Source organism: Podarcis filfolensis (assembly GCF_964270895.1).
Source record: "Podarcis filfolensis genome assembly, chromosome: 13".
NCBI lineage: Eukaryota > Metazoa > Chordata > Lepidosauria > Squamata > Lacertidae > Podarcis > Podarcis filfolensis.
The window spans coordinates 6844133-6857337 of record NC_139615.1 but is presented as its reverse complement, the minus strand read 5'-3'; the positions used below and the strand labels follow the sequence as shown (position 1 = coordinate 6857337).

Genomic DNA, 13205 nt, shown 5'->3' with positions numbered 1-13205 from the left:
CCAGAGGGAAGGCTGAATCACAGCATCGTGGAGTTGGAAGGAAGGGGCTGCATTCTGCCTGCACCTTCCCACACAGCCCTGGATCCATCACGGAAGGAATAATTTTTAAACACCCCCCCCCCCTGTGGGCCCATATAACTCACCCTTCTTCTCGGCTTTCTTCTCCTTTGACTTGGGGCGCTCCTTGCGGCGTCTCTCCCGGGATCGGGACCGAGAGCGGGGCCCCTCGCGCACCTTGTCCCGGTCCCACTCCCGCTCGGCCCTCGTCCTCTCCCGGCGCTCCATCTCTCTCTCCCTCTCGGCCCACTGCTCCCGGACCGCCGCCTCCCGCTCTCGTGCCTCCGAGCGCCGCGACATCTCGCGCTCCCCCCGCATGCCCAGGCCCACCCCGGGGAGAGCAAGAGCCTCGTCCGCCTTGGCTTCTGCGGGACGCTCGGCCAGCAGACCCCGGTGGAAATCCAGCTGGGGAGAAGGAGGAGGAGGAAGATCAGACACACATGGCTGCTTTCCTTAAAACGCCCAGCCCTCCGACCATACAAGAAGCATTTCCCAACTTATTCCATTGTGTTTCACTTAGCAGTTTTGTTTCGGAAGATTCGAGACAGGCCAGGGAAAGGACTTCTTTAGTCAGTGCACAGGAATTTGATCCATGGGATGCAGTGATGGCCACAGATCTGGGTGGCTTTCAGAGAGAATTAAGACAAATTTGTGGAGGGTAAGGCCAGCAGCAGAGGATAAAGATATTCACCCACTGTCAGAGGCATTATACTGGGGAACGTAAATGGAAGGGCTGTTGCACTTAGGTTCCCATTGGGGCAGCTGCTTGGCAACCTTGAGAACAGGACACCGGACTATATGGGCCTTTGGGCAGATCCAGCAACCAGGCTCTTCAGATATGCCATGGAGGCTCTTTGTGAGCCAAAGGGCAAGATACAAATGGAAATAGAAAGATAAACTGCCCCTATAGAGCAGTCCTGCTCTGAGAAATGCGCCCACCAGGCCAGGCAATGTCCGTCTAGCAAATTGCAGGCCTTTACCCTCAATTTCCACTCCACGTCAACAGGCCTGTTATCCCTGGGCAGACTTAAACCTCCATACATTGGCCCCATCCTCTAAAACCCCCACTGGCCGCCACCACAACCTTCAACATCAATGAGTTTCACAGGGAAATGTCTTGAAGCAAGACATTCATTTCTGTTCCGTCCAGTCTGAATTCTCCAACAGGTTTTTTAGGAGTTCTGCTTCGGTTCAGTTTTGTCTCCACAAGAAGCCCCGACCTCTTAAGATGCTACACTCCTCCTGCGTTCTACTTTTAGGAGCTTTTCGCCTCTCCAGACCCTGCTGGCCCACAAGTCCAAACACTCCTGACCACTGGGCAACGCAGCCAGACATCCGTCCGCCTCACTTCAAAAAGGATATTGCAAAATTGGAAAAGATTTGGAGAAGGGCAAGCAAAACAATCGAGGGGATGAAGAAAGTTCACAGCATTTAGGGGTTTGGGTGGTTTAAAGAAAAGACGAGGACGAAGCAATATGATAGAAAGGGGATAGAGGTGGTGTAGAGAAAGGGGATAGAGAAAAGTTTTCCCCTTTCTCTCATAACACTAGAAGTCATGGGCTTCCAATGAAGTTTAAGGGTTCGGAAGAAAGTACTTCTTCCTGAAGTGTGGCGCCCGCATCCCCAGGAGACAGTGATGGGCACCAACTTGGATGGGCTTCAAAAGAGAAGGGGTCACATTCATGGAGGAAAAGGCTATCAGTGGCTACTTGCCATGATGGCTCTGTTCTGCCCCCCGCAGTTGGAGATAGCAATGCTTGTGAATGCCAGTTGCTGGAAGCCACAGGAGGCGGAGAGCGCTGCTGTGCTCAGGTCCTGCTCCTGGGCTTCCCAGAGGGCATCTGGTTGGCCAAAGCAAGACCAGGATGCTGACTCGAAAGCCACTGGCCTGATCCAGCAACGCTCTTTTCTGGACGGCCCCAAGTGCCCCGGCCCAGCAGTGTATCTCTCAGAAGGGGAGGTAAACTGAAAGACTTTTTTTGAAAATGGAGCTCCTTCTCCCCATCTTCCCAGTTTACTGCATGCAGCCTCTCCTGAGACATCGAGGGGACGGAGAGCAACAAATCCCACCCTCTATTCTGCCTTATCTCTCACAGTTCATACCTCATCTTGCTCTGCAAAGTCTGCCGATAAGAATTTGGGATTTGATTGTGGCCACTTGACGCCATGGAGGGCATTGCGAGTTGCTACTGCTTCTTCCACTGTTGAATACTGAAAAGAAAAAGGGAGGTAAAAAGGTAGGAAGATTTTTTTTTAAAAGGCAGAGTTTGGTTTTCTTTCATGCTTTAGAGCAGGGGATTGTCACTAAGTGATCACAAGTCCAATAAAATGTTCGGTTGACGAGGTTCGCAGGTGGCTGTTGCATTACACTCCAGTCTTGCATATGGCTCTCTCTCAAATTTATGTTTTAGTTCTTCAAAAAGCAAGTCTTTCACCTTCAAGGCTGCTACTACCCTTTCCTAGAGAAAGAGTGAACAGGATTTCCCTGATGGGAAAAGGTGCTCTAATCCTGGCTTTATTCAGTGTACAAAACTTACACACCGCTTGCTTGCTTGCTTGATGAAGTTATCAGTGAGAAAAATTAACAATTAAAGACATTCAAAATGACAAGGAACTGAACTTCGTTGAAAACAGTCCGGGGGGGGGGGCAGAACCTCTAGGAGCAGGAGTGGGGAAATGCAGGCCTGGGGTCCAAATGCAGCCCTCCATAACAGATCTCTGCCTGGCCCTCAGAACTCTCCCCAAGCCATACCCCACAGCCGGCCTCGCTTAGCCCCTCCAAGAGTGCTTTGCCTGGCTGGAAGGTGTCACAAATGCATCCTGCTTGCCTGGATGGAAGACAGAGAGGGGCCTGCAAGTGCGTGGAGAGGCAAGCCCACTGTAAGCTAAAGGGACCATTAGGTCCAGTCGTGACTGACTCTGGGGTTGCGGCGCTCATCTCGCTTTATTATTCCGGGTCGTGTGGCCAGCATGACTAAGCCACTTCTGGCGAACCAGAGCAGCGCATGGAAACGCCGTTTGCCTTCCCACAAGAGTGGTACCTATTTATCTACTTGCACTTGACGTGCTTTCGAACTGCTAGGTTGGCAGAAGCAGGGACCGAGCAACGGGAGCTCACCCCATCACGGGGATTCGAACTGCCGACCTTCTGATCGGCAAGCTCTAGGCTCTATGGTTTAACCCACAGCGCCACCGTGTATACAGCCCACTGTATAAAGGACAAAGATGACCGTGGTTGCCCTGCCCACCTTTGCCCCCGGAAGGCTCCCCAGAAGGGAATGTGGCCCTTGGCTCTGTCGCAAACGTTTCCGGGCCATCCGCCAATCCGTTGCAGGGCACTCGAGTTCGAAACAAGGATTTGCTCCTCCGAGCTGGGGGAGACAGGGCGGAAAACTCACCGTGACGTAGCAGTGGGACTTGATCTTGTCGATCCAGAAGGCTTCCTCCACGAGGGTGCCTGTCCGGCCCAGCAGCTCCTTCAGCTGCCCAAGAGTGAAGGGTCTCACCTGCGCAAAAGGACGCCACCGGGGTGTTAAGGCAGGTCTGGCTTCTTATCAGTGGCTGCTGGAGGGCCACCCACCCCACTCTGGGCACGTACTCACCAGGTTGCAGATGTGGACGATGCTGCTGACCTTGCCGCGGGGCGGAGAGGGGACCTGGGCTGTGCGGACAGGGTCGTCGATGGTGATGGAGACGCCGGAGCGCTGCTGGCTGATGGAGCGCCGCGTCAGAGTGTCGCTCAGCGTAACTAAGGGGCGGGACGAAGGGAAGTTGGGGCTCAGAAGCAGGAACTCAACTTTCCGGCCCCCGCTTGCCATTCCACTCCTGCAGCCTCCCCTTGTCCCTCGCCCCGCACCTTTCTTCACTTCGTGCTCCACGGGTGGCGGCAGCACGACTGCCTCTACGGCGACGGCAGGAGGCGCCTCGGGCGGCTCTTCCTCATGCGCCTTCTCCTCCTCTTCCTCCTCCTCTCCTTGGCCGTTCTCCTGGCCTTCAGCCGGCACCACCTGGGGGAGAGAGAAAAAACAAGCTGTGTTTTTCAGGAGAGACAAGAAAGGGCTTCCACCAGAAGCAGCAGCAGCGCCTGCAATGTGCCCAACGGGGTTGCCAGAAAAACATGGGGACGGGCTTAGCGAGGGCAATGGGCCTAAAGAGCGACTTGGCTTAGCTTCATCTCACATGTAAACACCTCGGACCAGACTCCAAGGCTGCCTACACCTCACGGCTTGTTCTCAACTGACGGAAATGGATCTATCGAAAGAGAGACTCTGTTGGTTATCTCTGTATGCCTCTCTTTGGTTTAGCTTTTCCCAGGTAGTGCTTACTTGCTTATACTATGAAAAATATGATTTACAGCATTTAAAAAAGCACTGATGTGAAGCACAAAAAAGAAAGAAAAGAAAAACCCAGTTGTCTTAAAAATATGCATTTTCACTACTTTGTTTTTCTTGTTACACTATAAAGTAGCGGAACAAGAATGGCTGGAAGTCACGTCACTTGGTGGGTGTCTGTATGGGGTAAGTGTGTAGGTATGTTGGTATGTCTAATATAGATTGGTATTTTATAGGGTAACGTAGGTACGTTTTATGTTATGAAAAATTAGATAGTGTATTGTGTAAATGTTTATGTATGTGTTTTATAAATTAATTAAAAAATAATAACATGCATTTTCAAGGGGACATTGTTCTACCCCTTGTGCCAATTAGGCAGGCAGCTCAGCGGCTACCTTCAGCAGGCAAGACAATGCAGAGGTTGCCTGGCCTACGGTGGCCTGGAGGCGGAGGCCCCAGAGGTTTCCCTTGCAGTTCCACTCAGAAGATGCTCCGGCCCACATTCCTGCAGCTGCTTCTGAGCCAAAACGCCCACCCAGAGCCCACCGGTGACGGACAAACCTGTGTGACGGTGCGGCAGATCTTGAGGGCTTTCTCGTGGGGGGGCTCCTCCGGGTGCCGCTCGGCCTCATCTTCGGAGATGCGTGAGTCGTCGGCGTGCAGGTCCACCACTGCCTCCTGCCCTCCCGTCGGGGGCTTGATCTCAGGGATCAGGCTCTGTTGGGGGGGGGACCAAGGGAGAGGGGTGCGTCAGGCCAGGATTAAAGGAGTTGCGCCGAGCCTAAAATGAACAGCCGTGAGCCTAGGGTACCTTGAGGGACTCTGTGGTGATGCTGATGGAAGGTTTCTTCTGCGTGGCGGCTGTGCTGGCCCCCCAGCGCCGCTTCCGGCCTCCCGGCTGGCTTCCCTCTGTGTCACTGTTTGTCGCTGCCGCTGTGCCCTTGGCCACCGATGACGCTGAAATCAAGAGGGCAGACCCAACGCTAAGACCCCTCCCCTCGCAGGGACGCAGCCTGCCCTGTTTTTCAGTGAAATGGTACCTCGGAGGCAGAGAGGGTACCTCCCTCCCCTGCCGCCCTCAGGTTCATCTCTCAAGGGGTTCATCTCTCGGGACAGCTACAAGGGCTAATGCGTAGTCTCAAATGCTTCTGTAAATCCAGGCGGCTTGGGCAAGAATGCACTCTGCACATGCTCGGAGTTAGGGAAGATATGGCCAGCTCCCCTCCCTTCATTCCAAAGTCCGGCCTAAGCCATGCAGTGATGAGAGGGGAGGGGAAGGATAAGGAGCTTTGTAAATGTTTAAAACCCTGTAAAAACTACATTAATAAGAGTGATCAGCCAACCGATCCTTAATATTGCACTAAAAAGAGAAAGAGATCTGCTTTCTTGAGTTCCAAGGGAGGCAGACTTCCCCAAGAACCGCTCATACTCAGCCCAGGTGTGGCCATCTACCATGAGGACCTGAAGCTTGGCTCTTCTCTTTGGAAAGTGGGAGAAAATTGGGCCAGGGGGGAGAAAGACACGCCGACACGTTTCTTCCTAAACAGTAAGGGAAAATTCCCTCTGGCCTCACTAAGACCAAGAACCTGGGTAAAGGCCGACCTGCTGTGCCTGAATTATGCCTATCCCGATTTTCTCCTGGCTAAACCCATCCACTGTGACCCCAGAAAAGGCAGCAAAGGCTGCTCATGGCTCCTGGTTTCCCTTCCCCTCAGAACTGCATTGGAGTGGCGGCAGGGGGAGATCCCAGGATAACGCCCACCCTTCTCCAACATGTCCGGATGCCCCGTGTGGTCGCTGGACCAGGGCTCCTTTACTTACAGACAACAGATATCTTCCTCTTGAAGGCCTTGGGCTGAGTTGAACCCTGCAGAGGAAAAGGGAAGGGGCGAATGGAAAGAGAGAGAGAGAGAGAAAAGGGAGGAAGGGGAAGGAGAGAGAAAGAGAGAGAGAAAAAGCCCCGCATAGAGGGGGTAGTCAGGTCAGCGTCAGGGGTTTGGAAAGTGGCCGCCACACCTGGGGGAGGGGGGGGGAGAGACGAGGGCATAAGTAATGAAACAGGGGCCCAGATGAGGAGTTGGGGAGCTGGGCAAGGGTCCTCTGCTGATTCAGGAATAAAGTCGAGACGGCAGAACCCCTGCACCTCACTCTGCCCCCCTTGGTGGCTGTATGGCAAATGCAGCCTGTCCGTGAGAAGCATCCTGTCCCTGCCAAAGGGATGCAGATTACGAACCAGGAGCTCTTTTGCCTCTTAGAAGTTTATTTGGACTCAAAACGTGTTATTTGGACTCAACACGTTTTGAGTCTTCATGAGCACAAGGGGACCAACACAACGCTCCTACATGAGCCTACTCAGACTCTCACAAATTGACACTGGAGGTCCCGTTCTCTGTCCTAGAATCACAGAAGGAACCCTGGGGGTCATCTAGTCCAACCCCTGCAATGCCGGAAGCTCAACTAATGCAAGTTAGTCTCGATGGGTGGGTACGAGAGACAGGACTTCTTGGTGATAGCACCAGAACTTCAGCTTTCTAGCTTTGTTCTGAAGAGAAGATGCAATATGACTTTTATAAATTTGATCTGGTCTGCTATTTTAATATCTTAGAAGTGTAAGATTGGCATTATTTTACTGCTGCTTTTTTGTTGTTTTAATGTAGTGGGTTGGCTATCTGGCTATATATCTATATGATTTTTTCCTGACATTATGTAAGTTTTAATTGAAAAGCAGGCAGATAATACTAAAAAACTGTATCATTGAGACAACATACACTCTAATCCAAGGCCTAAGGATTCTATTACAGTGGTACCTCGGGTTACGTACTTAATCCATTCCAGAGGTCTGTTCTTACACCAAAGCTTTCTTGAACGGAGGTGCGAACTTTTCCTAATGAGGCCTCCCACAGCTGTGTTCGGCTTCCGTGGCAAAGTGTGCTAACCGGAACACCTACTTCTGGTTTTGCGGAGGTCGTTGTCCGCAGCGTTCGTTAACAGGATTGTTCTTAAACCGAGGTACCACTGTACTAGAACACAGGTACAAAGAATCCCTAACTCTTAGGACAAATCTGGATGCATCAATACATGATAGTTACTGAACAAGGCTTGGCAACCTTTATTATTTTGCTTTTAAACCATGCCCCTTCTGGTGAGAAAATGTGCAAGCTCACAAGTGAAGGGCCTACTGTACTTGAGACCTTGCCAAATTTTCACACACACAGAATACGACAACCCAAAGAGCTGTTAACTCTTTTCTAGGCTACAGTGAGAATTTAAGGCAGGCTTGTGATTAGCTGATCACCGCCTTGCCGAGAAATGGATGGCTCTTCTCTCCTTTTCTTAAGCCAGTTGTGCCACATTAATGGGCAATGCAGGGAATATATGCACAAGCAGATCCTAAAAAGGATCAACTTCAATGGGCATCATTTCTGCAAGGCGAAATGGGCAGCCCAAGTTAAGTCCAGGATAAGAGAGGCTTCCACTGCTGCTGCTGCTTTTGAACAAAGAACATTCCAGGTGTCGGCAATGAATTTTAGCCACCACAGTACCTGCAATGCTTGTAGTCCTCATGGAGTCCATTTGGCTCAGGCACAGCAGTGACACCAAGGTTGTTGGACGCAATGTGTATTTAGGTTATCAGATGCAACAGGCAATTATTCAGAGACTGACCATCTGCTAAGAACATGTAACTATGTCTCAACACTTTAGTAGGGATTCCTGAATTGCAGGGGGTTGGACTAGATGGCCCCTGGGGGTCCCTTCCAACTCTTAGGATTCAGCATTGTTTCTCACACAGATTCTCTTTGTTAAAGAGGAGGCCTTTCCAAAGTTCCACCACTTGGCTTTCTAGGGGTTGGGGTGGGGAAACGGCCTTCCTGTCTCTGGTCAACAGCACTGAGCTGGGAAGAGGAGGGCTCTCATCCTCTCCCACAATTCTGCTCCCCTCTCAGGCCTGCATTGTATGCAGTGGAGTCTGGAAGCCACCAAATGCCTCCCTTGGCTTCCCTGCAGCTCAGCAGCCGAGCGCCCAGGCGACAGCAGGGCCAGGACTGGCCCTCCCACTTAACCACAGCCACTGGCACAGGCAGGAACCGCATCATTCGTGCGCCCTCCATGAGAGGAGAGCTTCACATCTCATGGGGGTGACCTGGGACCAAGCCGCAGGGAACCTTTGTGGAAGCTCCCACGTGGCTTTAGCCCCATGTTAGTTAATTGGGCTTCAGCAGGGATAAAGGAGGCGCTGGTGCCAATTAAGGAATATCGTTAAATCCTGTTCCCAAGAGGCTGGTGCAGAAGCAGCAATAGGGGAACCTGGGAGCTTCCAGATGTCAAGAGATTCGTGCTCCCATCAGCCTCAGCCATCCCATGGCCAACAGCCAGGGCTGATGGGAGTTGTAGTCCAGCGACACCGAAAGACCCTCCAGCTCCTTATCCCAGGTGAGCAGAAACTGCCAGCTTGCTAGCATCCCCTTTCTACGCCCACTTTATTCCTCAAACAGCAGGTCCCCAAGGAAATGGAGGGAGCAGGTGGTTGGGAGTCAAGTACCACCCTGTTGATAGCGTACCCCACAGTCTGAGCAAGGATGGGGGCTGGACCAAACTAGGTTGATGCAGGAACTAGCCTCAGTTTCCCAGAGATCCCCTGCTCCCTCATCGTTAAAAAAATAAATAGATGCAGGGGAGGGAACCCTCCATTTAAACTGAAACATGACCCACCCGCCTACCCCGGGGGAAAGGTGCAAGTGATACTTTTTTTCCTTTAAAAATTAATTAAACAAAAAAATTAAACCAAACAATAAAATCAACGAAATTAGGACAAGTGCTCCAGGTACCCTCTCACACCTGGGGCAGGGTCTTCTGTTCAGCCAATCGCACCTCAGTGTGTGCGCTGTATCTAGGCAACGGCTGGTCCAATCGGAACGAGCCCTCCCTGGCCTGAAAGGTGCGTGCTTGGTTGGGTTGGGTGACAAGAGAGGTGGTGGTTGGTTGGTGGTAGGTAGGAACCTAGCGCTTGATTGGTAGGTGGTCGGAGCCAAGTGTCCCAGAGGAGAGAGGGCGAGACAGAAGCGCCTCCCCCACTGGCAAGGTGCGGTGGGGGGGAGGGTTAAGGCATCAGTTCTTGGCAGGCAGAGACTGGGCCAATGGAGAGCTGAGCACCACCGGCGGTGCATGGCAGCAAAAGTCCCGTGACGGGCGAGGGGCTCTGCGACACCGGGCGGAAAGCGTCAGCATGTGCAACGGAGAACGGAATTCGTGACGGGGCAACCGTCCAGACCACGTGCGGAAAGAGGACGGCTGACATCGACAATCCTTTTCCGGAAGAGGCGCCCATGTGGCAGGCAGCAGGGCGACTCGACGGCAGCAAATGCCAAGTCCTTGACGGGGAAGACCTCCAGAGAACCCTACGTAAAGCAAGTCCTCTTAGGCAACTCTTGGCAACTCCAGAGAACTCTGTGGAGGTGGAAGTCCTTGAGGCATGGCGGAGAAAACGGAGGAAAAACCCATGCCGAGCAACGAGAGGTGTGGAAACTGGTTAGCTCTGCACACCAGCAGGATTGGAACGGGAGGCCACCTTCAAATTTCAGGGAAAGCCTCTCAAGATGCTGAGTCCCAGATTCAACAGAGGAGCTGCCGGACTGCTGCAGCTTCTCAGGAGCTGAGTATCATTGGGCCAGGGCCTTCCCGCAGATGGCCAAGCGTGACGGAGAACGTGCTGGGAGTCTCTGAAAGCGGACTTTTGCTCCCGAGGTGATGAAGGAAGCTCTCTCGAGTCGTCTCTTCTCGAGGGGAGGCCCCTGAAACTCAGGATGACCATTTCGTTGGCAGTGAAGACTTCAAAAGAATGTCTGGTTTTCAGAGGCCGACAACTCTACCGCAGAATAAACAGAGTCCTTAAAGGCAACCTCATACGAAGCAGAAGCACCTTGAGCAGTGGAAGGAGGCGTAGACATTTCCAAAGGCGGCAAAAGACACCGAACAGCACCAGGCGGGCAACATGAGACTGAGTGCCCAGCAAAGTCCTGACATTGCTGGAACCTTTTTGCTGAGACAGTCGACCAGGCAGGATTCCAACAGCAGCGCTCTTTAAGATTTTGGAGATTGACTATTTATCAGCCAAAGGCAGAACGGGTCCCAAGGACAAGATGGCGCTCTCTTTGACGGACAGGAGAAGAGGCCCACGGAATCAGGAAGAGCCACAGCGCATGTGGGGCTCCCAGACAAGAAGCTCTGTGGTTACGGAGCCAGAGGGCTTTCCACAAAGTGGAGAGCGGTGGCGGAAACGGTCCCAGGAGAGGCCTAGTATGTTGTGGCCCCTCCAAATCTCTCATCCACCTCCACGGGTACCTGTCTGTGCGGCCTGCTCAAGTACGTCTGTGCTCTCTCTCTCCGGTTCTCTCTCTCTCACTCTCTCTTTCGCACTCCCGGTGGATTGGAGCCTCTTTAAAACGGGGATCAGAACAAACGAGTCCAGAGGAGAATGTCAACGGGGTTGTGGGGGGAAACTCTCTTTAGGGTGAGGGGGTAGCAAGGCCTGTCCCCACCCTCCCCTCTTCTCAGCAGCACAGAAAGCAGTCTCGCATGTGTGTGCTCGCGTTACGTGCGTGTGCGTGGGTGTGTCCTTAAAACAGCCCTGCCTCACCCCGGCCGAGAGCAGCCACCCCACCCCGCTTTGGAACAGAGGAGATGGAAGAAGCCAGGTTCATGCCCCGGCTCAGGGGTGGGAAGAGTCAAATTTGGGAAATGCAGGGCAGGGAGGAACGTGGGCAAAACGAACCTTACGATAACATGACATTCAGCAAACACATCAATAGTTAACCCTCCCAAAATCCAAGTTTGGCTGCTAGCTGACAGTAGGAGGCCCAGTTTATGGGGAGAAAGAGTGTGTGTCACTATCTAGTAAATCCAAGCAGACGGTATTTTGCATTAAACATTTACACCACATTTAAGGCAGGGTGAAGTGTGGTGCACCATGCTCAGGATTCAGAACTCTTTGCCCCCGGAAAACCCAAATTCTGCAGCAAGGAAAGCGGAACTCTTGAGTCCCATCTAAATTATGCAAACTGGGCATCTCTGCATAATTTCCTCTTGTTTTGCATAATTTATTCCACACCACTTTTACACAATTTATTCTGGTTTTCCTAGCTGTGCATAGGGAGGTCAAGGAGTTCTGCAGAGCGCTGGAGACATCTCTCCCTTCCCCCAAAGCGCTGGACACCTTCCTCAAGAGACGTTCATGCAACTCTTATTACATAAGCATCCAAGCTAGAAACGTGCTTCTCGGTTGATTTAAATAATAATAATTTAAACCCCAAAGCTAACAAGTGTTCCCAGAAGTCCCCAGCACCCTGGCACTTCAGGACACAAGGGATGAGAGGAGGCTCTGGGTTGGGGAGGGGATTAAATTAGAAGCACCGGCCCACCAAGGTTATGGGGTGGAACTGAGAGCTGAACAAACACCCAGCCCTTATTGCAGGAAGTCTGAGCCCCACTAACCCTTTCCCACTAACCCTGCGGTGGTAGCTGGGTACATAGCTGACCTCTCTAAGGAATGTCTCCCCCCAAAAGTCCCCCCTAGGCATCTTTCCACAGGACCTCAGGACTGCCTGCCCCATTGCACCCTGGGGTCCCTTGCCCGTCTGCCGAGCGGAGCCCCAACACACTACCTCTTTCTTCTCCTCGTCTTCGGGGCCCGGGTCGGGTCCGGGGGGCTCCGCGGAGGGGTGTTCGTCAGGGCCAGGCTCAGGGGCTTCGCTCTCTGGTCGGGGCTCGGACGGCTCCATGGGCACCTCTTGCTTCTCCTCACTGTGCAGAGAGAGGGAGAAGTAGTCACTTATGGGTTGGTTTGAGGCGGGGAATGATGACTTCCAGGTACAAAGAACACAGCCATCTCTCCTTGAGAGACAGGAAGCACCTTGGGGAAAAGGCTGAGGCTCAGGAAAAGACTGCTTGTTACAGCCCTGTAGAACCTTCCCCCACAATGTTCAAGTGGAACCTTCTCCTTGGGGGTCTCTTTCCCTCTAGCTACCATTAGCCCCCATTTCTTCCATCCTGGCCACCCCAACCCCCCAAAAAACACCTTTGTGAACAAATATACTCCAACTAGCCTAGCTTCTCCCCCACTCACGTAACCTTCCTAGAGGTCATTTGGGCCTTCAACGAACCTCCCTCCACTGCCCCCCCACCAGGCTTAATCTCAGCCCCAGAACCTGTGAATCTGCCTGAGCACATGAGGAGTACCTTCCTGATATCCAATGCACAAAGCACAGCCACCCCTCCCCCCACATCTGGTGTTAGGGGTCAGAAGATAGTCCCTGAGCCCCAGCCCCTTCCCTTTCAGAGATCAACCACAGATGCCTAAAATAACAAACACTTTCCAAAATTATGAGCCCTCCCTTCTAAAGCTCTTATAGACACACTTCACCCCTAGAATGTCACCAAAGGCTGCTTCTTCTGTCTTCCAGGCCACAGAATCCCGCAACCAAATCTCTCCCTCCCCCAAATTGCTCTCATGCAAAGCCTCCCCCAAAGTATCACAACATCCCCATAGGTCCTCAGAGGCCTGTCCTTAATAAGAGACCAGGGAACCGCCTGCCCCACTGAGGCCTGTGGGGAGGAAGGGGAGGGGGGAGAATGGACCAGGGAGTGACGGACAGAGAGAGAGGGAAAGGAGATGGGAAATAAGAAGTCTGGGGAAGAAAGACACGTGCAGTTTGAAGGGGATGGAGGGAAAGAGCCAGTATGCAGTTGGAAGGCAAACAGGAGGAGGAAAGAAATGGAAGAAAGAGGAGAGCAGGCAGGAGAAATATTTGCAGAAACAGCAAA

At 52.5% G+C, this 13205-nt stretch overlaps 1 protein-coding gene across 1 annotated transcript in view; it reads right to left on the bottom strand.

Annotated features, from left to right (window-relative positions):
- The window catches only part of ACIN1 (apoptotic chromatin condensation inducer 1), a gene marked incomplete at its 5' end in the record, with an annotated part of 34978 nt that overhangs the window by 1552 nt on the left and 20221 nt on the right, over positions 1-13205 (bottom strand). The window contains 9 exons of the mRNA XM_083581963.1: positions 144-462; positions 2161-2268; positions 3456-3563; positions 3660-3805; positions 3914-4064; positions 4950-5105; positions 5200-5345; positions 6210-6255; positions 12047-12185. Coding sequence (XP_083438089.1) covers positions 144-462; positions 2161-2268; positions 3456-3563; positions 3660-3805; positions 3914-4064; positions 4950-5105; positions 5200-5345; positions 6210-6255; positions 12047-12185 — 1319 coding nt within the window. The remainder of the gene's footprint in view (positions 1-143; positions 463-2160; positions 2269-3455; positions 3564-3659; positions 3806-3913; positions 4065-4949; positions 5106-5199; positions 5346-6209; positions 6256-12046; positions 12186-13205) is intronic.